A 21841-nucleotide genomic window follows, 5' to 3' on the forward strand; every position below is an offset into this window, starting at 1 on the left:
CTTGCACACTTGCACACTTAGTTTTCAGGTTCTTTGAGAGAGAAATTGAGGACATACTAATAATAATATTAGTATTAAGTAACTTTTTCCCTAAAGCAACCCAAATGGAAGTGTGTAAGTGTGCAAGTGTGCACGGCTCTACATCCTGCTCTACATAATTAAATGCACACTTACAAATGCTCTACTATGCATGAAGGGCAAAAAAATCAACACTTTGTCGATGAGAGATCGAACATGTTATATCGATAGGATGAGAGGACTAGTGAACCATCTTATCGATAAGATGGGAGAGTTCCTTATCCGTTTATAAAAGAGGGTCGCCGGTCCCGCCAGTCCCCCCAGCTCGAAGCCTTCTTTTCAAAAACGATTCCATATACAACAATTAACAATGGACTATGCGAATGATTGTGTGCTGGTGCCGAGATGGATATTGGAACGGTTGCTTTCAGGGAACAATGGACACCAAAGTCTAGAGCAAATCTGCATGGATTGTGGAAGGAGGTTTCAATTGCGAAGAATTGGACAGAAAGGATACAAGTTTCGATGCTATCCTTGTTGGAAGAGATATGTGGAGAGACGAGTCCACAGACGAGTCCACAAGCTACGATGTCGAAGGCTGAGAGATGGAGTCCCAAGATGAAGTGATATCATGGAGTCTTGAGAAGAAGCGAATGTCAAGTTAGAACCAGTGTTGACTTTGAATTAGGTGGAGTTTGGACACGTGAAATATTAGATGCGTAAAATTTGACGTGTAAGTGCACTATACCGCATATCATCCCTTCATCAATAGTCCCGGACTTGGACAAACACCTTGGACGACTCGAAACACTTTGAAACACTCCAATGCATTGGGCAAACACCTTGGAAGACTCGAAACACTTTGAAACACTCCAATGCATTGGGCAAACACCTTGGAAGACTCGAAACACTTTGAAACACTCCAATGCATTGGGCAAACACTTCCGTACTATGGGTTTTGGTACATTCTTCCGTACTATGGGTTTTGGTACATTCTTCCGTACTATGGGTTTTGGTACATTCTTCCGTACTATGGGTTTTGGTACATTCTTCCGTACTATGGGTTTTGGTACATTCTTCCGTACTATGGGTTTTGGTACATTCTTCCGTACTATGGGTTTTGGTACAGTGAAGCTGACTATGGGCACTGTGGTAGTGCATGCCTGTGGTATATACCACAGGCATGCACTACCACACCGCCAACCAGCGAGCCGTGGAGACTGGAAGCCGTCGATTTGCAAAAGAACGGCAGCGGATGAAAGCCGGCGGTATTGACCTCATAGAATCACGTATCCCAAGCCACAAGACGATGAACCTCATAGACTTCATGCGTTACCTTCTCGTTCGCCGCACTGATTGGGATCGTCGAAAGGAGTTCTACTCCCACCCTGCTCATACTCGATGGAAATGGCACGCATTCATAAACCGTCAGAAGAGCGAATCAGACCTCATATCCAACATGCGCAACAAGTACGGCGACAACTTTACTGTCGTGATGGGTGATTGGAGCGACGCCGGTCGAACTGCGAGATTTCAGACCTCATCAAAGACGAAAGGTTGGCGCACCCTCTTCAAGCGCAACAGGATCAACTGCTTCCTTCTCGACGAGTACAAGACCTCATCTGTCTGCCCTCACTGTTTGGCCTCATCCGCTGACTTCCTTGAAAAAGGCTTCAAAACACGACCTCATTCAAGACCTTGGCGCCGTCGCGAAGGCAAGATTGAAAAAGTCCATGGATTGCTGGGTTGTACCAACCCTAACTGTCAGCAAGCCTGGACGATGCGCTACTGGAACAGGGACACGCTGAGCACCTGCAACATGCTGATGATCGTGCAATCAATGTTAGATGGACACGGTAGACCAGAGGTGTTCAGGAGGGGTGTTCCAGTGGTAGCGTAGCGTAGACTAGTTAGATTAAGGTTTCCGAACTGGTTGTCGCCGGTTCAATCCCTGGTGCGGGTGCTAGTGCCAATACCCATCGGCTCCGCACTAACTATTATACCAAACTAGTTTCAGACTGTTCTCGCGTTAAAGATCCCAATCACTTGCAACGTTGGAGTCGTTGTCCCAAGATTCCCAAAGGTTGACAGGCATGCATGGGTTGCAAAGCAAATGTGTGTTTTTTAAGCCCCAGCCCGCAAACCGCTCAGCAAGTGCTGACCAGTAACAATGCCTTGGTCAACAGTCAGCCGAAATGACCAAGGATGACTTTATCTTCTTCCTTACGGCTGGCCGAGAGTCTAATAAAACATCTCCAACAATCGTCCACAGCGGCAATTTTGTCCCGTTATTTTGTCACCATACCAGGGTCGAAGTTACGCGATGCAAAGCGACCTCCATACAAATATCACCAGATCCCCACAACCGCTGACGATACGCCGCATTCAAAGATTATTCTTGTCGTATTTTCCACAATATGGTACTGGGCTTAATAAGACTGAGGGCCCCCTGGCAGAGGAAGAATAGTTAGATCCGGATACTTTGTCAAAATTGGATCCGGGTTGAATGCACCAGAAGGCCATGTCCAGTGGAACACTTCACACCATACCAAGATCACTTCATAATGACCCGAACCGATCCCCTCGATGCTTTTAAAGCGTGGCTCTCTGAAAACGGAGCAAGTTTCCCTTCTCTCTCCTTCAAAGCTTCACGCTCTGGGTGCGAATCTCGCGGGAGAGGACTGTTTACCACGAACCGAATAACACTAGAGGAAGGGAAATCCATCGCAACCGTGCCAGCTAAACTGGTCATCAACACTTCTTTAGTTGTACGAATTGCAAAGTATGGACGAACAACACCGGCTAAGAAGTTGGCTCAATGTGTGGACGGGTTGAGAAAAGGGGGTTTGAGTGCGGAAGGCGCGGCTTGGGAGAGGGTATGCTTGTTAGTGTTCCTCCTTTGGGGGTGGGTGTATTCTGAACCGTTGAGAGAAGAGACAGGCAGGGAGAGGGACAGTGGTGAAATTGTAGAAGAAGATCCGGCACTTTCCATCGACTTTTGGCTTCCCTATGTTCGTATACTTCCTGATATAGACGGCCTTGATACGCCGGTATTTTGGTCAGGATCGCCAGCATTGTCACTACTTAAGGGTATGGAACTAGATGATGCAGTAAGGGCCAAAAAACTGAAGCTTACTCGCGAATACAGCGAGCTTCTCCCCCATTTGTCGATTCTTGATAATGCGAAGGGTCGCATCACGCTAGAAAGATTTATGTGGGCGGATGGTGTTTTTTGGAGTCGTGTGCTATCATTTGGATCTGCGTTGGAAGGAACCGATACGACCACAAGCGATGATTACCACTTAGTTCCACTGGTAGACTTTTGCAATCATTCATTTGACCAGCACATTGGATGGCATATTTCTGAATCCGCGTCTTGCCGAGTGGAATTGAGGGCAGTCGATATGGCTGTTGGGGATGTTGCCGCCGACACCGAGCTTTTTATCAGCTACGGCCAGAAACCAAACTCAGAGTTATTGTTCATCCATGGATTTGTGGTGCCAGAAAATCCCTTTGAAACGCTCATTGTACCCGCGCCGTTTATTGAAGGGAGTAATGTTCCATTTGAACCTGATGGTGACGAGGAATCGGAAGAAAGGGAACTGAGTGAAGAGGCTGAGATCGAGCGTGAAGAGCGGAAAATGCAGAAAATTGGTGCGCAGATTGCCATTAAGGATAAGCTCCAGTTCCTTTCTCTGTTGGGGCTGAGGAGGGTCATAGATATCAGCCGACCTCCAATGAGCGGCAATGTCGACGAAGACGAACAGGGGGAGATTGAGGTTGATATGAACGATCCTACAAAAGGGCTACTTACTGACGATGGCCTTCTTGCCATGTATGTCTCCGTATTGACAGCGGAGGATGGATTCGGACGCACAGACGCTGGCGGTCCGAGAGATAACCCCGAGTACAACCTCGGCGGACATAAGATATTCCCCTTGACAAAGGAAACATTCTCTACCCTCGTTCAAGCACTTCCACATTACGAAGTCATCAGACTGCGAGTATTTGCCGTTCTCCTCGACATGATCAACTTTCGACTCTACGAACTTTCTGGAGAATATACCCAAGGGCGCGCTACGCGTACAGCGCCTTTGAAAGAAGGCGATGTTATTACAACTGAAGACATGCGAATGAACAAGGTGGAAGTATTTAGGGAAGGGCAATATGATCTATTAGTGGCTGCTTTTGGCCTCTTGCAAACTCTGCAGGAACGGTGGGCTGAATTCGATGTGGTACAGGAGTACTTGACTGCAATACAGGCGGGTTCCGATGATGAATGAGATTTGTACTTACTGATTTGTTGTTTGGGGAAAAGGATAATATAGTGTAGTATAGGATATTGTTGTACAATAATGTACCGCCGGTCACTGTAACTCACAGTGAGGTATGGACATACTGACTAAGTCAAAAAAACACTACTCAGGTAACTACGGTGCAAGGGCCGTGAAACAGCAATAACTCGCTCGCACAACAAACTTGGAATGCAGGTTCAGCGGACCCTTGAATAACCCCATCGCACTTTCCCTGTCTTTGCCTTGCCCTCTCCTTCTGCCTTCTTGTCGCCACCTCCTTCCTTCTTGTCCGCCTTGTCACCAGCGGGTGCGCTTTCTGGCTTCCCACCGCCTCCAGCTGGTGCCGCTTTCTCGCCTTCACCTTCGGCCGCTGGAGCAGCTGCCGGAGGAGCAGCCGGCGTAGGAACGAGCGTCGTGCCAAGGGAATCGACGTGTGGGAGGAGGGGCTTGAGCACCGTATTATAAACGGCAGACGCACCCTTTGTGGCCGGCGAGGCGAGCCATACAATGATGATCAACTTGAATGTGTAGTAGAAGGGGAAGACATATAAAACGTAGTCGATCCCATATTCCAATAGATTGAAGAATCCAAAAGCGGCCCTGATAGCATCCAATTGAGTAAGATGACCATGCTTTAGTGCTACGTGTGATATACTTACCAGTAAGCTAACCACTGAGTTTGAACATCCTTCTCGCCTCCAACCGCTTTCAAACTCATGTACGACGGGTAGATATATCCGCACACATCGGTCAGTAGATTAGCGTATAGATTGTTGAAGACGAGGAGGAAGATTAGGAGACCGAACGTAGATAGACCAGCTAGATGGACTTTATGTATTCCCAGCTGCTTTTCCAGTGATACGATGAGAGGTACGGTGGAAAGCGTCTTGTCTAGCTGTATGGATGTATCAGTTATTTCATGTAATCAGTTTTACGTCCCCGGCTGGACTATCAATGCGGACATACTTCCTCAACCCTCTTCAGCAGTTCCTCCTTTGTCATAGACTGGACATTGACAGTCGGAATCAAAACCATTTTGATGAATGTCAAATAAGAACTGCTTATTCTTTGGCGAGCGGACGCAGCAGACAACAGTGAGCGACCCAGAAAGAAACGTGGAGTAGAAAGAAGCCGTGTCACACGGATATCGGCCTGGAGGTAAATGGTGATAAAAAAGTTCTAAAAAGACTAAATGTTCGTGCGTATGAGGTATTTTATCTTTCGGCAGGTTGTGCTGTCAAATAATTTGGAGTGTTGGGGAGTTGGACAGGAGACCAACGATTTTCTGGTCTTGTCTTTGTTTTTTTTTCGCGGGACAAACGCAAAGGTGCGCGGACAAGAGTGCGAAGTGTACACTATTTTTGCAAGGGGTTAACCTCCGTACTGCCCAGCAATCTGCGCATCGAGAGTGTACGTAAGGCGCCAAAGAGTTGCCAGCCGGAAAACTCGTGCATTGGGTGGCAGAAGGCTATGGATTTGAGCTTTGCACTCCACGCTTCTCGCTGCATTCCATCAGTGCCGTCTCTGGTCCGTTGAACACATCCCGCAATTTCTGCAAGTCCGAGTGAGGACGGTCATATTGTCACCCTAAATCCCAATCGAATCAAATCAACCATGAATCGAATCGATCACTTTTTATTTTTTCTGCTGCGCCACGCCCTCTCGATCTCTATATAAACGCTCGCTTGCCAGCATCCCCTCGCTTCTTCTTTATCAGTAGAACAATCATAACAATGCTCCATAAAGTTCGTGACACGACATATTCCCTTTTGTGTGTCCCGCGTTCCCGGAGTTCAGAGATATATTCCACTCTCAAACGCTCGCATCGTTCAGGGAACTCGTTAGAGTTGCATATTCCGATGTGGTTGCACCTGTCGAGTGGTATATTTATTTAGTTCAGGCGGTGGTTTATGCAAATGAACATTGTTACGGCAACCTGGCAATCACGGCCTGTTGGTGGTCGTATGCAAATGTCTGCTAAATGGCGATACGGAGAGTATACCAAACAGCCTATACTCATTCAGTTATCAGGAATCAACGTTTGGCCTCGGTAAGGCTGGTCGCGAGGGTATGTCTTGATTCCCAAGTTGGTTTTGAATGTTGAGGTTTCCAGTGCGGTGAAAGCATGGGATGAAATCGAGATACCTCATGAATGGCAACTGGTCCAAGTTTTGACATCGTCATAACAACGAGATTTCGTCCAACGTGGTGTGGACGGACGCAATGATGGATCTTGAATTGGCAAAAGAACACAACTCTATATTCCTACTATAACAAGTCCTATTGATATCAATCTAATTCCGGGTTGGCCAAATCCACAAAATGCATCAAAAACATTCGGCGTTTCCTAATCATCACTTCCTCTGCATTTCCACTTCCACTACGGGCCGTTGCAAGATTCGCCGTGCTGCCCGCTGGCGTCGTAGTGCCAGACAACGTCATTCCAATGGCTCCCCCGGTTCCTCCACTCATCATCACCTTGCCTGCTAACTGGCCACTTTTACCTGTGCTAACTGTTGCGTACTTGATGCCAGACGATGAGCGTTTGTTTGCCAAGGATACAGCCGGGCCTCGGTTCGTGTTGAACTGGGCAAGGGACTCGGAGCTGTTCGTAGCGCTTCCGTCCAATGATTTGGGAATCCGCAAAAGAGCGGGGCCAAAGATCTCGGCTGAAATGCAAACGATCAATTAGAATCATATTTTGAGAGATCAAAACCTATGCTGAGGAGCTCACCTAGCCGCTCAACATTCAATTCGCCCCGTCCCTTATAATTCTCAACAACCGCTCTCAAAAACTTTACAACATACTTGAAAACGTTGTAATTAGTGGACGGCAGCCTCTGCACGGTTTGTCTGGCGGCCACATATGTCAAATAGCCTTCCTGTATACATCGAGTCGACATTCCATCGGGGACGACTGGTTCAAGAAGACTATCCAAAAACTTGATCAGTGTTTCTGCCATGGAGCATACCGCCACAGCTCGTCCGCGAGGTCGTGGACGGGGTATTGTGCCGCTAGACGGTAAAATATGGGTAGAGGAGCCGAGGCCGACAAGGGTTTGCGAGTGAACATGGGGGTTATCTTTCAACAGTTTATCAATATCGACTTTAACGCTATCGCGCTTTTCAATGGGGGTGCGACTCCCACTGGGAGGTGTCGGGCTGTCTGTGGTTGACGACCGTCGGGATGTGTCCCCGTCCTCGTCATCGGCCTCATCATCGTCTGCGTCATCGGCAGACTCTGGCGGTTCAGAATCGGGATCCATGAGGAGAACTGACACGTCGAATTCGGCTCCCGTATCGAGACACTCCCGGATGTACTCTTCTGTCGCGGGATCCCCGCTGGATGTGAATAAATTGTCCTATAAACGGTGGCGAGTCAGTACTCTGAATCAGCCGTGGATAGTACCAAAAACTTACAATATCCATTCCAAACCGAAACAAGAAATCAATGACTCTCCACAGTTGAAATGGCAAACTGAATCGATTATCCGCGCCAGGTTTAGGAGGTGTAGGACTCAATCCGTCCTCGTGATCATGAATCGTTCGCTCTGATCCTTCCGCAGACTCCGCTCCATCCTCTGTAAGTGCATCCCGCTCTGGTGAGCTCTCAGACAGATCCAAAATGCTCTTCCGCTCTTCCATGGTCCACTCTCGAACGGGTTTAACGAATTGACAGAGTGCGTCAAGTTTGTTACCGAAGCAACTATTGAGCCAAGTTCCTGATATGGAAAGGAAATGGTCTTTGCCGTTTTCGGTATGTAGAATAAGAATATCCTCCAACGTATCGACTCCAAAGTTTAGAGATGGTGCCGTCTCATTGTCTACTAGAACCGTCACGTTGACCTTCACTTGATCGCCTACGTACAAGACTGTCAGCCACTCCTTAGCACCACGAGGAATATACCTGGTCTAATACCTGGCAACAGCATGCTAACGGGTGGGTTGATATAACACCATGGTTTGCATGGATGCTTTTCATCCGGTTTGGGTATAAATCTATATTGCGCAAGAACCTGGAAAGCCGTGCGATAAGACCTCCAGTACGTATTGTTGCAATCCTATATACACCCACCTGGCCCTTATTTTCAACTACCAGCGTCTTGGTTACCGGTACATTGAATCGAATATCACCAAATTCCAACATGTTCAAGTTCACAACCAAGTCAGGTAAGGATTCGTTCTCGAACTTGTCGAGCTCGCGGTGGATATCTTCATGGACTGTGGTGAATCTCTCTTTGTCTACCTTACGGACCTGCGCCATCGTACTTTTCAATGAAGCACACAGCAATCAGAGAATTCCCAATTACCAAAGTTATACCTTGGTTTCGAAAAGAGCCATCACTGGTTTATGGTCACTCATGGTTAGATCCATACAGCTGCGGTACCATAAGACTTTGGCCCAGTCTGGGTCCTCGGTGTGCAGCGGGTTTTGAAACCACAAGATGCGGTCACAGAATGAAGGCGTCCTCTGTTTCTCGCTAGAGACAAGCTAGCATTAGCATCGCGTCACGAGTTGGACAGATGAAAGATACCTAGTGTCGAATCGTGAGGTTCCAATGTCATATTTGAAAGTTGGTGGGAATGTGATCGGGCCCTCCTTAAACCCATTGAATGCGCGTTTTGCGCTTTGCTCCATCAGCAGCTACAGTGACGACAATCAAGTCAGGTAACTGAGTATCGCAAAGTCAATAATACACAACATGTACCTGGTCAAATTGCAATAGCTGCTCAATGTCTCCTTTGCTGACGAGGGCCTTGACGTCACTACCTGGAAGCGAGATGCGATAGTTCAAGTCACCTAAGTAGAATAAGTGACTGATATATACATGAGCTCCAGCAGTACGTAGGCCGATGCGAATCTGTAAACACGCACTCAACGTCGAATACTGTGGTAACATTTTTGCCAGGCCCCGTAGGTGACCCCGCCACAGCTATTGAAGAGGCTGCACTGTGACGAGAGTCGTAGTAGCTCGCGACCCACGGGTTGCTATGCGTGTAAGCGGTGAAATCTGGGTACTGAGACGGCAGATTGAAGACTATTCTCCGACATATCTCCTGGTAATCTTGATTTCGCCGTTCCACCATGCTCGCGTCCGCTGCGAGATGTGAATTGACGAAACAAAAGTAGGAATCGTAATATCGGAAGCGTATTGCGGTGGCTCCTTTATTGCCCTGAAGAGAGATAATTTGGATTGAGTGGGAACAGCAGGAAACGACATAATGCATTTGCGTACCATCATGCCAAGTAGACCCGTGCCCAGGTACTCTGCCGATATCTCCTTCACTTTATCCCGCTCCTTTTCATCTATATACAGGACGATGAGCATCCCAACGAGCTGCTTGGAAGCCACCTAAGCTTGTGCACCGACGGTCAATGACTATACACCTAGACAGCCTAATCTCAGATATGATTAACCTTGACATATTTCTTTCCCCTGGACTTGAGAGCTTGCTCGATTGCCTTTGACCATTCCTCCTCCTTTGTGGTGTCGCTGTATAGGTATGCTTGTGTGTTGAGGTCTAGTTCTTGAAATCTACCGTTTGCCACAGGTCATTTTCAGCGAAAGGTCACCTATGTGTTGGCACTGGCGATACAAACCCCAGAACAAATAACGATGGATCTTCTTCTGCGGTCTGGAGCCACGGCGCGATAGACTGCGATGGCGGTTGTCCATTTACGTTCCATGATCCGACAAACATGCTGCACAGACTGGTATCAGTCCTCATGCCCTATCCAGTCGACATCACCAATTTATGTACCGCTTGGACTCAAAATCGACAAATTTGGCTTCTCTAGCACGAAGTTCTTTCGCAGCCCACGCTTCTTTGATAGCTTTAACATTGCCGCCGGAGACTGAGCTATCGAGATTGATGAAGGGATTCGGTAGGGAGGATTGCGCACGTTCTAGCACGAGCATAAGCACAGCTCGCAATCCCGTAAATCTACACCATCAAAAATCTTTTATACCTTCTTCAGCCTCATCTATCCATCATAATGAATCAGATACATGCGCATATGTGGAATTGGACGGTCTACGTACTGTACTTCTCCGCCTGTGTTAAAGCACTCGAGGCACTCTTACGACTGTTCTCATAGAACTGGACCCAATTGTGAGTCCCACCGTCTAGTACGTATCCCCTTTGTTCTGCATTGTCATAAGTCAGGATCGGTCTAACATCATATCGTCAGTCAGGACATACGTGCAACGGCCATCAATCGCTTCAATTCCACGAGGACGGGTTGCAGGGATTGTAATGCGGATATTTCTAGCTTCACCTCCCTGCTGCCGGACGATAGGCGCAAGGTGAAATCTTGAAAAGCAACGAATTCAATTCCAAGTTTCAGTGTTCTGGGTTCGAAGCCACCCACCAGTTCGCCCTTGTTGTTGGCGGTTGACGTCATTTAGATTGACTGGTTTGCTCTGAGCTGAAAGAGACGATCAACACAACGGAGATGAAAATATTCGGAATACGTGCACATACAAACAGAAAGGCGGAAGTCTGTGTATATGGGTAATATTTCGAAGATTCCGGCGGCATCGCCGACTCTTCGCTTCAGTATGAATACACTAGTCAGGGGAAAGAAAGACGTGGACACTCTACATGAGTGCCGTATATATCCCGCTGCTGATCCCTCTCCAACCGTTATACGCCATGATATTTTCACGATCTTGTCACAATGTCGAAACGTGAATCTGACAGCGCATACTCACCATGCCTCTTCTCCACCTTGCACATTCATTATCACAGCAAGAATGCGTCTCTTTCGCTCTCCATTTCTTTTCACATACCGCAATTCTACAAAGTAATAGCAAAACGCCAACGAACAGGCTCAAAGTTAAGGACAACAGGGCAGATTGACGATCTTCGCCCGGCACAATAGCGATAAAGGAATGACAAATCCCACAATGTAAAATGATAAACAATATAAAGAAGGATATGACTTTGCAAACTTCGGTGGGCCGTAGTAAAGCGTTTATGGCTTCGCTTTCGGGCATGCTCGAGTGAGGCTTGTCGGTGGCGGGAAACTATCAGCAGGCGGGGGCAATGGAGACAACCCAACTTTGGTCGCTTTAGGCTTTCCGGAATATCACCTATACGCTAGCAACCCAATTTGGCTACTGAGACGGCGCGTTTTCTGGGAGATGAAGCTGGCAAATTGTGGTCAGTCTACCAAGATCGTGACGCCGGCAGTAGGAATCATTTGCTGAACCAAGCATCCGTAAGCTGTGCGAAGGCACGTGACATTTGCAATGGAATAAATTTCACCAAACAAACATTCCTGAACACATCAAAAGCTCGAGGTGTTCAGATATAAACAAACATAAAGTGCCAAAGGCTGTTAATTTTGGTTAGTTAAATGATGCAGGCTGTTCAATGGGACAAGTAGCTGCAAGTGTGGTGGACTATGATCGCAACTTTGCACTGGAAGATGGGACATGTACCCGTTCAGGGTTCGGCTTGGCTTTTTCTTCCTCCTCTTGTGGTCGGCACAATGTTCTTCTTATCACTCCAAAGACGGGAACATGCACGCACAACGGCCTGTCTGAGATCCAACCTTTTCTTTCAACACGTGCATGTCCGCTACCAGAGAAGAAAAACTGGAAGGCAAAAAGCTCAACTGTTGAGAATACGCAACAAGAAAAAAAATTTGAGTTCGCGCAAAGGAAAAGCACGTTGAGAGAACGTCGGAGCATAAAATGGACAAGGATGGAAGAGTTCCCCACAAGGATCCTTCCTGCAGGCTGACTGCATCTTCATTTATATCGCTTGCTGGTCGAGTGTTTTGGCATACGCGATGAAGTTTGCATCTGTCTCGCTTGCTTTGCTTGGGGCAGCTACCCTGGTCTCTGGGCACCCTATAAAAGGTAGATGCCGCCCCAGCAAGGGAGGAGCCAATAAGCCATCGTACCCTATTACCACACCTGGTACTGGCTATGAGCCTTCTCAGCCGATCCCGACGCTGACACCGGGTAATGGAGAGAGTCCTAACCCAGGGTACCCGGCCATTCCTACTCCTGGAAGCGGTACTGGAGCCGAGCCTTCTTACCCGATCCCCACCCCTACTCCCGGCACTGGAGGAAATGACAACCTACCTGGTTACCCCTCAGTCCCGGCGCCGGGCAATGGAAACGGGGGAAACCCTTCGTACCCTACCCCTGGAAACGAGGGTAAGCCTTACCCGACACCGGGCAATGGCGGAAATCCTTCCTACCCTACCCCAGGAAACGGAGGCAAGCCTTACCCGACACCGGGCAACGGAACCGTTGGACATCCCTCGTATCCTACCCCTGGAAATGGTAGCCAGCCAACCTACCCGACGTTCCCCCTTCCCGGAAATGGCACCAAACCTGGCAACGGTACCACCAAGAGGAACACTATGACCGTTCTGGCTACCAATGACATTCACACTCGCCTCGACCAATTCAACAAGGGCGGTACGGATTGTAGGCAGAAAGATATCGACAGCAACACTTGCTATGGTGGTGCCGCTCGTATTCAGTACCTCGTCAGCAAATTCCGATCGGAACGCGACGATGTCGTTCTGCTTGACGCTGGTGATCAGTTCCAAGGTACTCTCTTCTTCAACGTGTACGGTGCCTCTGCAAGTGCAGAGATTATGAACCAGCTCAAGTACACGGCCATGTGTATCGGTAACCACGAATTCGACAAGGGTGTTGAATATGCTAGCACTTTCTTCAAGAACTTGACGTTCCCGGTCATTTCGAGTAACATTGACTTGCAGACTGCTCCTAAACTGGCAGAGGTGGGAGTGAAACCCTACATTGTACTGAAGGAGTATGGTGTGGGTATCATTGGCTACATTACCAACACGACTAGTCAGATTACCACTGGTGAGTTTTGTTACAGATATTGTATGAATCTATTGACAATGTTGCTGAACGCGATGCCAACAGGTGCCAAGGACATTGTTTTCCGTAACCCAGTTCCTGTGGTTCAAAAGTACGTTGACGAACTTCAAAGCCAAGGCATCAAGCGTATTATCTGCTTGTCCCACAATGGTTACGCCCAAGACAAGTATCTTGCCGAAAAGTACGTTGGATGTACCCTTTCCACATGGATGTAAACCTTCTAATTTCTGTTATCCTTTTCCAGTGTTCGTGGTCTCAACTTGATTGTGGGGGGTCACTCCCACTCCCTCCTCCTCAACAACCAGACGGTACCTGGTGTAGAGGGCCCCTACCCAACAGAGGTCACCAACCCAGACAACAAAACAACCTACATTGTCCAGTCCCACCGTTATGGCGACTACCTTGGCCACGTCTCGTTGACCTGGAACGATGCCGACGAATTGGTTAACTTTACGGGCGAGTCCATCCTATTGGACCAGACTATCCCTATTGACAACTCTACAGCGGCCAAGGTTGCTGAGTGGCGAAAGGGCTTTGCTGCCTTGACTGAAGAAGTGGTTGGTCAAGCTACCGCGGACTTCCCTAACGCTGGATGCGGTGCTGGAGAATGCGCTATTGGAAACCTCATTGCAGATTCAATGTTGGACAACAGGAAGGCCACCGGCGGTCAAATCGCCTTTGTGAACAGTGGCAGTATCCGTGCTGCGCTGGAAAAGGGCGATATTAGCGTTGCTGACGTCCTCACTATTCTGCCATTTGGCAACTCTATGATACAGTTCCCATACACAGGAGCACAGATTATGGAGGTTCTTGAGCGCCAGGCAGCCGGCAAATCCAAAGCCGGTGTACCACTCACTTCCATCTCCCAATGGGCTGGACTCAAGTTTTCGTATGACGCCGCTGCCCCCGAGTTCTCTCGCGTTAAATCGGTGGTAGTCGTCAGTTCTGACGGGAAAGAAGAACCACTCGATCTCAACAAGACCTACCAAGCCGTTACAAATGATTTCGTTGCCGGAGGTGGTGATGGGATTATGCCCCCAGTGTCGGCTGCTCCTGGCGACCTTCAGTCTGACGTGTTCATTGCCTATGTCTCAAAGCTGAAGACCGTGTCTCCCAAATTAGAAGGTCGCATCAGCAAGATTTAAAGATTAGCGATATCCCATAGACTATAGATGTAGATTAAAAGTGACAACCCTCGTCTTATAGATGTAGAAGTCTGTAGAAACGTGTCCTCTTATACAATGTTTGAAGGGCTAAAGCCTCGCCGCGTGTTTTGGCTTTTTTCTCACTACTCTGAGACTTTTTCCCTGGGAGAGACTTTGGCTGTTCTGAATTCTACTTACACTTTTTGGCCCAACAAAAGCACCAGCGACGCACAACCTGCGCTGAATCAAAGCTCGACGAGTGTCTTCACATACTCAACATGGCCAGACGTCGAAATGGAGGCAACAGATGCAGCAGCCCCAGACCAGCTTTCGAGGTATACTACGCAAGCAAGCTTCAAGAATATTTTTGCCTTGTCCATGTTTTGACGTTATTGCCTAAGGATGTTCCTGATATGCTTTACTGCTACGGCTGCGGGCGGGAGCTACCCCTCAAAGAATATTCGACCAACCAACTCGTGCGACTCAGTAACGCTCGCGACGCAGTTCGTAGGCAAAGAGAGCTAGACAGGGAGAATGGGGTTTCTGAAGAGACTTATCTGGTCAATCAGTTACGGTGGTTTCAGCCTCTGTGTTTTACTTGTGCTTCGAAGCAGGTGATAAGAGTTAAATTGGCAGTTCACTGCAGCAGCTACTGATTTGTATGCCATCTTTTGGCTTTTTGTTATAGGTAACGGACATTGTCTGCGTAATTTGTAACATTCGCAAACCCCTGGACGGGTTCTCAAAATCTCAACGACGGATGGCTGGAAAAGATAACGGTGAGAAAGATCATTTTTAAAGTCGATTCCCTTCTTGATCGGTCCCTTTACACCAGCTTCCCATCCATGAAACAGGTGCCCGATGCTTGAAATGTACCGTACTTCGTGAAGACCTCGATTGGGTTCCGGACGATGCTGACATCAAATATGCCAGTTACCAAGATGAGGACCAAGAAGTGATTCCTAGCGACGAGAGTGGGGATGCGAATGATGGGAATTGCTTGCCCCCCTTTTGAAATTTGACTTTTCCTTTCTGTGGAGATTGAGATTGCATAGTATTTTGTATAGTTTTGAAAGGCTAAAAATGGTGAAATGCAAATGTATATTGATTTGGACATGCCTTTGGTTCTTTCACTCTGGGGCAACGATCTTATGTATAAATAAATGATGACTTTGGCTATCCTGGGCGCGCAACCTTGGTTTTGGCAGAGCGTATAAACATTCGAACGTTGGGTACCAGCCCACATTCCTATCGAATGTTATCTTAGCATAAAGAAATAATGACATGCCGATCCAGGGTGCAATGGCCTACCTCCAATGTCATGTCACCACCATAAACAACACCAGGACCTTGTAACGCGGTCCTCAAATCCCAATCGCGGTCATCTCCGAGGATTTTGGCAACAAGCGGTAGCATTGCACTCTTGACTTCTTGAACGGTATGCCCACTTTTGGCTCCTATTACAAACTCTGTCTCATCGTCTGGTGCATGCACACGAAGTGTCGTTGGGCGCTGCTGCAGGTGTGATGAATCAGGTCGGTCAGGGACTTGGATTGTGATGGGTAGGCGATGGGACTGAGGTGTTTGAAGGAGAGATTCAACGTCAGCGCGGAGATTGAGAATTGCGCCATTGCGGATGATGTATTTGGGAAGACGGGCGAGAAAGGCGTTATTGCTTTGGGTGTAAGATGCTGAATTGATTTCGGTGCCAACGTCAGTGTTACTTTCTTGTCGTTTTATTGGGGACCTACTTACTACTGCCGGTTGTATGCAAATCATGTATTTGCACAGTTGCAGGTTGCTTTGGGAGAAATCCGTTAGCTTCTTTTTATGTTTAACTATAACGTTGCTAGTTACCTTATCACCACCACTCTTGTTTTCGCTTGGCGTGGATTTCGCCGGTTCCCACACTGTCACAGCTACATTGTTCAAACACTCTTCTCCACCAGACGTTGACTCCTCCTCGTCTAGCTCACTCTCAGAGCTATGTTCCTCTTTTTCACTTGTTCCGGTTTCCTTATCCGGATCGACTGCATACCCCTTACCGGAGAACGGTACGTACGTTGCCGCAGCAGCTGTATCATACCACTCATCATGACGGTCACGTACATCGAAAGGCACTGGACACCCATATTAGTCTCTTTGACATCAGAAATCAGAGTCTGCATCAAAATTGTGTTCCATACCACCATCAGGGTAGCGATGTTTGAGCTCGTAAGGATAGTACCCATCCACGAGATCGCGCATAAAAAGCTGAGCGGCTGGATCCGTGTAGCGACGAAATGGGCCCGACATGAGCATAAACCCGTTTCGGTACAAGGTTAGAGGGACTGAGGTCGGGGTCTGGTGAATGTTAAGGAAATCTGAGCCCTTATTTTAGGGGACTCGACGTGCACAGGCTGGAGCATACCTTGAGTCGCCGAGTGCCATGAGCGTCTGAAGTGATGGTTGCTACGCCTTCGCCTGGCATAGTATGTCGTTAAATGCCACTCTTACCGACAAAAGCAAACAACGAATAAGAACAAGCTAGCCCACCCGCCATATGATTCAATTCCTTAATAGATGCCATCAACCTCGGAAGATCATACGGGAAAGCCCTCTGATATGACGGTTTTGGAATGTTGACAGTCTGCCCCGTCCTCTGCTCAATATTGATTTCGTTCGTATCACCTTCATCTGCGATATCGGACTTCCAAATCATGTTTTGACGGTGGAGGAAGGCTTCCATTTCAGTTACTCGAGCTTGTAACATGGCGCAACGCAGTTCAAGTGCCTGTGTCTGGTGATTAAAAAAGATTTGTGAGCTGCTCTCGCTCTATTGGAATTAGGTCATACTGGGCTCAGACCTTATCATCATCCGCCCGTTGACTTTGAGCCTTCTCCCATTTCAAATCCGCTTCCAGTTTCTCTATTCTCGCATCCTGACCCATTCCATGTCAGAAAGCTTTAAAAAGCTTTGTCATAGACAATTCGATAGGTTTGCCAGCTAACCTTGATCTGTATCTCAGTTCTAGCCTTTTTCAATTCACCCTCAAGCTTGTTCAGCCGCGATGCCATGGACGTCACGAGGCCCATACCCGAGTCGAGAGGCTTATAAGATGATGTACTACTTGGTGAGTTTGTGCGTATAGGTTCGAGTTGAAGGGGACGAGATGATGTTGTTGATGCTTGGATGAGGGAGATGTGAGTCCCCGGTTTGTGAACAGATGAAATAGTGTTTGTCCTACACATGTCGGCTATGAGGCGTTCGGAGGGCAAGAGAGAAGGTACAAGATCGGCTGTAGATCTATAAAAATATGGTTTTTATCAGTGATCAAAGCTTTCTGATAAAGTTCATCCAGTTTCACTCAAGCGCAAGTGCTGCAAAGCCCCACCTACTCCAAGACTTTCCAGACCCCTGACGACTTGCACTTGCAGGTCGACTCCCTCCCAGACTCCCGGATCGATGTCTACTAAATTGCGGTGGGGGATGATGAGATGGTGGATGGGGTTGACGGGCATGCTGTCCAGAAGACGGGGCAGATATGTCCCAGTCGGGTGTAAATGCTGGTGGTTCAGATACACGGTCTCGTCGCGGATCTGATGGGAATATGGGATGCTGCGGGTGGGTCAATGGAATGCGATGATTTTTATCTTTTTTTGAACCGTTGACTGGAGGAGGAAGAGACATATTTGCCCAGTACCGCCAGGCAATGGGAACGGATCGAGTACATGCTGGCCAAAAGATTAGCTTAGTCATCATAGCCACGTGACTGACACGCCCATAGGCCTCACTGACTTTTGCAGCAAGTATTACCACAGAGGTACGTACATTCACAAAAAGCGACTTCATACAGCGAGCTATACATAGGGCCCATGATACTTTACAACAGCGATATCCCTCCATCCCTACTTCTCTTGGATAGGAGAGTGGCTACCATAAATGCAACAAATCCACCCAGAAATGGTGATGTTCACCCACGAATGATAGAAACCTTTTCGTCAAGCAACGAGCCAGAAAAACGAATACCCGAGACGTCATTCTCACATGTACCACCTTTAAAAATGATAGAGTTAAATATGGAAAGCCCTTAAACGGAAGTACCAACTTACATTAATTTGAACAGCTCCGGCTTGAGGGGCCTGTACTCTGCTCCACCACCATCACTGATACTCTCCGAGTCAGACCATTTGGATTCCTGGGAATGGTACCGAGCCCTCGACGCAACGATATTGGCATAATAAACGGGAGTGACGATGGAAACGGCGCGAGTAGAGCGAGCGTAAATATACGCGAGCTTGTAAGTCATTTCTTGGATCGTATCGCTCGTGAGGTGGTTTTCATCAAAGAGAACGACTGGGAATAAACATTTAAGTTTTGGATATCAATGGATAAAAAGAAGAAGCTTTTTTTTTTTTTGCAAACTTACAATAATGACACGGTTTGGAAGTGCCATGTAATCCAGGATGGCTCATCAAAAAGAAATCAAATTCATGTGGATGGCATATTTCGGATTCGACCACTGTGCCGGGCAAACAATTTCCGCTTTTATCAGTATCGTTCTTGTCCATGGGGAAGAAACGGGTGTGATGGCGTTTCTGAACGACAACATAGGTGATTGTTGGGCGGTAGTGTCGTTCGAGGACATGGCATGCGCGTCGGATGCAGTTTATTTCAGAGGTCATGGTATCGCCGAATTGGCCTTCCGAGACACCGTCGCGGTAAAAGATGATGCGATGGGGTTTCGTGTTGGTTGTTTGGTAAAACTATGTCATGGTTAGAGGTGGTGCGGTATGGCATGATAGAGAATATAAAGTGTGACACTTACATTTTTGAGCAACTCGATAATCATTCCCGGCATTTCCTCTTTATAGACATCTTTTGTAGGCTTGACGCGGACCGATGCGGCGTACCTCGTTACATTGGCGTCCATGGAGGCCACAAGGGAAATAACGGAGGGCTTGTTGCGTCCTTCAGTTGGCGATGCGTGAGTTACATCCGCACTAAACCGATAAAGTAATGTCAGATTCATGCACGAGCACGAGCTTGGACAATGATGGAAAATGAGTACCCAATAATGATCGTCGGTGCTCCTTTAATGAACGGCAGCTCGTCTTTCAACATGGATAGATTGGTCCCTCCGAGCTTGACATTAAGTTTCAAGGCGACATTCAAACAGTATCTACATGCAAAGCACTTTCAGCAAAAATGGGACGCGGCAATAAAACCCAGCATAAACTTACTGTTTCCTCGCATCCATCACATGTCGATGTTGAAGACACTGTGTGGGAATCCCAAGAACGGTATCAGAAACACGCTTGATATCTGCATAGAGAGGGACACCCGTATTGGGCAGGACACAGAAAATGAGTTGAGGACGGAGGTTTGGATACTTGTCCTTTGCTTCCAGGAAGGCGGCTTTGAGGGCGCCTTCGACGTATCCGGCGGGGTTGGCGTAAATGCAGGGTACGTTGAATGTTGGCATGGATAGGCCGACTTCCTAATGTGTATGTGAGTGCGGTTTGAGATTGGTGAGCGAATGTTAGGGATATAGGCTGGGTCTTACCTGACAGGTACTTTGCATCACTTTGAAAAAGTTGAAGCGAACAGCGTCCGGACATTCACTTTCACGCAAAAAGATGACGATGGCCCATGATTCAAGTTGCTTTGGCTATAAAGTTTTGGACATGCTGGTTTTTAGAATATCCTTTTCGCAACAATCTTCGAAAAAAACAAACCCATTGATATAAAAAGCATTACCTGCTTGAACTTCTTTCCCTTCCAATTCCACGCCCCCTCTTTCGGGACTTCCATGACATTGTTTCCAAAGATCAACTTGGGAGTCTTGAGGACCCTAGCTGGAACGATACAAACATCCTTGCCAGCCTTCATACCAAATTCCTCCAGATACTCATTATCCGCATACCCAAATTCCGTGATCCCCCTCGAAATGCGATTAAACCTTTGATAAGGAGCCAGACAGGTTTGTCGGATCATTTCTGTTGTTTGGCGTTCATTGAGTTTCCGGGTGTGCCGTTGGCCTGGGAGGATGGAGACTACTTCCATGGGGAGGTACATGTTTTTGGAGGGGTCGCCGACGATGAGCACTGGGAGCATTGGAAAGCGAAGGGGTCTGTTGTACTGATTGTGAAAGTAGTCTGCAACGGTCGTTGGAACGTTGTTGATATTGAAGCGAGTGTTCACGGCCGAGTCTATAGTGGAAATAGAGAGAAATTAGAGAATGTGATTGTTAGATTATGCGACAAATCATCAAGTTACATACCACCCAAACTAGCAATCTTAAACTTTTTCCTATCGGGGCCCCGATGAACAGTAACAACTCTCACACCCTTGAGCGTCTTTTCCAAACGACTCTTATCCCTCTCCGTTAGTCCCTTTTCAAGCATCCCGACATCACTCAATCCCAAAATGTTGGAAACAATCTCAAGCAAAGGACCAGACTGATAAAACGCTGTAGACGAGACGTCCAAGTTGATCTTCATCTCGTTACCAGCGGGACGTATGGATTGATGATATCCAGGCCAGACTTCGGCACCAAAACCAAGGCAGTGAGATCCTGTGTTGGTGTAAAAGCTTCTGCCGACGGATACGTGGGTCGGGGCACAACATTGGCGAAGAAGGATATCCAGAGTCATTATGGCGTCGTAGGGTGTAACGGCCATTTCTCCAGCAAGGAAATCTTGGAGGTTGGACATGTCAATCGTGGCCACCTAGTTCAAAGTTGTTAAAAAAAAGGGTATCAAGGAATAGTAAATAAATGTGGTAAAAACTCGTTTTACCTTTTTGACTCGCATTTTGATTGTCCGAGGTGCACGGAGTTGCCTTCCATCCTGGATCGCTGTCATTTTCTGATGGGCAATCGCTCTAGCTTCATCATCATCTTCAGGGGGCTCCTACATTCCCAAAATAAGATACAACCTCACCATGCATCCCAAAAAGAAAAACGTTTAAAAGACACAAATCATACCTGAATGTCAAACACACCCATCGCTCCACATTCCAATTCATCTTTAACATACATATTCTTGCGTCCATCAAAAGCAGGTTTCATTCCTCCAAGGCCCGAATCCTTGTATGCGTGCTCAAAAGCAGCAAAAACCTTTTTAGCAAACACGGGGGGCACGTCCGGAGTAAAAGCGACATCGTAGTGAATGATGGGACGAGTCGGTAGACGAGTAATTCGGATCCAGTTGGTGCGGACTCGAATGGGTCGTCCGGATGTTCCTGGCTCTGGACGAGGGTGGAAAGCTACGATGGTTTGTTTTTTGGTTTTGCCTTTTTCGGAGCTTGTGTCTGAGAGGGATCCTTCACCGTTTGTAGGGGATGAGGAGCTACTGTGCGTATCGCCGTTTTGGTGTACGTTGGGTGAGGTGCCGTTGAGCTCGTCGGGCGATCCGTTGCTGGAAGGGCTGGACATGATTTGTTTTTCTGCTGTGAGGATGGGGTTTAGGTTTCGTCGTCAAGTACGCATAATGCCACAAAACACACAACAAGAAGCCCAGAACT

General features: G+C 47.6%; 8 protein-coding genes across 8 annotated transcripts; 4 read left to right on the forward strand and 4 right to left on the reverse strand.

The window, feature by feature from the left end:
- Nucleotides 1-1201: 1201 nt before the first annotated feature.
- Nucleotides 1202-1918, forward strand: SPPG_07598 (uncharacterized protein; the record flags this gene model as incomplete). Its single annotated transcript, XM_016755764.1, has 1 exon — nucleotides 1202-1918. The coding sequence occupies one exon, from the start codon at nucleotides 1202-1204 to the stop codon at nucleotides 1916-1918; it is 717 nt and encodes a 238-aa protein (XP_016605251.1).
- Nucleotides 1919-2298: 380 nt separating this feature from the next.
- On the forward strand, nucleotides 2299-4474 carry SPPG_07599 (uncharacterized protein). Its single transcript, XM_016755765.1, has one exon. The coding sequence runs from the start codon at nucleotides 2583-2585 to the stop codon at nucleotides 4299-4301; it is 1719 nt and encodes a 572-aa protein (XP_016605252.1). The 5' UTR covers nucleotides 2299-2582; the 3' UTR covers nucleotides 4302-4474.
- On the reverse strand, nucleotides 4174-5857 carry SPPG_07600 (uncharacterized protein). The gene is made up of 3 exons (XM_016755766.1): nucleotides 5280-5857; nucleotides 4973-5208; nucleotides 4174-4913 (listed from the first exon to the last, which is right to left on the reverse strand). The coding sequence occupies exons 1-3, from the start codon at nucleotides 5346-5348 to the stop codon at nucleotides 4511-4513; spliced, it is 708 nt and encodes a 235-aa protein (XP_016605253.1). The 5' UTR covers nucleotides 5349-5857; the 3' UTR covers nucleotides 4174-4510.
- A 694-nt stretch (nucleotides 5858-6551) lies between these two features.
- Nucleotides 6552-11498, reverse strand: SPPG_07601 (uncharacterized protein). Its single transcript, XM_016755767.1, has 20 exons — nucleotides 11258-11498; nucleotides 11030-11121; nucleotides 10800-10885; nucleotides 10687-10743; nucleotides 10518-10628; nucleotides 10358-10462; nucleotides 10285-10299; nucleotides 10077-10221; nucleotides 9916-10017; nucleotides 9733-9850; nucleotides 9551-9667; nucleotides 9190-9488; nucleotides 9023-9131; nucleotides 8849-8958; nucleotides 8635-8794; nucleotides 8389-8568; nucleotides 8233-8329; nucleotides 7734-8173; nucleotides 7048-7675; nucleotides 6552-6982 (listed from the first exon to the last, which is right to left on the reverse strand). The coding sequence occupies exons 1-20, from the start codon at nucleotides 11312-11314 to the stop codon at nucleotides 6603-6605; spliced, it is 3408 nt and encodes a 1135-aa protein (XP_016605254.1). The 5' UTR covers nucleotides 11315-11498; the 3' UTR covers nucleotides 6552-6602.
- Nucleotides 11499-11693: 195 nt separating this feature from the next.
- On the forward strand, nucleotides 11694-12065 carry SPPG_09481 (uncharacterized protein; the record flags this gene model as incomplete). Its single annotated transcript, XM_016757648.1, has 1 exon — nucleotides 11694-12065. The coding sequence occupies one exon, from the start codon at nucleotides 11694-11696 to the stop codon at nucleotides 12063-12065; it is 372 nt and encodes a 123-aa protein (XP_016605255.1).
- A 49-nt stretch (nucleotides 12066-12114) lies between these two features.
- Nucleotides 12115-14456, forward strand: SPPG_07602 (uncharacterized protein; the record flags this gene model as incomplete). The annotated part of the gene is made up of 3 exons (XM_016755768.1): nucleotides 12115-13171; nucleotides 13235-13370; nucleotides 13434-14456. 3 exons carry the CDS (start codon nucleotides 12115-12117, stop codon nucleotides 14332-14334), a joined length of 2094 nt encoding a protein of 697 aa, XP_016605256.1. The 3' UTR covers nucleotides 14335-14456.
- Nucleotides 14457-15420: 964 nt separating this feature from the next.
- Nucleotides 15421-18010, reverse strand: SPPG_07604 (uncharacterized protein). The gene is made up of 10 exons (XM_016755769.1): nucleotides 17709-18010; nucleotides 17326-17620; nucleotides 17181-17255; nucleotides 16870-17113; nucleotides 16745-16797; nucleotides 16521-16677; nucleotides 16192-16454; nucleotides 16090-16135; nucleotides 15646-16025; nucleotides 15421-15582 (listed from the first exon to the last, which is right to left on the reverse strand). The coding sequence occupies exons 1-10, from the start codon at nucleotides 18002-18004 to the stop codon at nucleotides 15511-15513; spliced, it is 1881 nt and encodes a 626-aa protein (XP_016605257.1). The 5' UTR covers nucleotides 18005-18010; the 3' UTR covers nucleotides 15421-15510.
- A 298-nt stretch (nucleotides 18011-18308) lies between these two features.
- On the reverse strand, nucleotides 18309-21752 carry SPPG_07605 (uncharacterized protein; the record flags this gene model as incomplete). Its single annotated transcript, XM_016755770.1, has 11 exons — nucleotides 18309-18370; nucleotides 18427-18670; nucleotides 18744-19080; nucleotides 19143-19317; nucleotides 19386-19496; nucleotides 19558-19814; nucleotides 19881-19985; nucleotides 20075-20526; nucleotides 20601-21045; nucleotides 21115-21183; nucleotides 21303-21752. The coding sequence occupies 11 exons, from the start codon at nucleotides 21750-21752 to the stop codon at nucleotides 18358-18360; spliced, it is 2658 nt and encodes an 885-aa protein (XP_016605258.1). The 3' UTR covers nucleotides 18309-18357.
- Nucleotides 21753-21841: the final 89 nt, after the last annotated feature.

The sequence above is a fragment of the Spizellomyces punctatus genome (assembly GCF_000182565.1).
Source record: "Spizellomyces punctatus DAOM BR117 chromosome Unknown supercont1.16, whole genome shotgun sequence".
NCBI classification, from domain to species: domain Eukaryota; kingdom Fungi; phylum Chytridiomycota; class Chytridiomycetes; order Spizellomycetales; family Spizellomycetaceae; genus Spizellomyces; species Spizellomyces punctatus.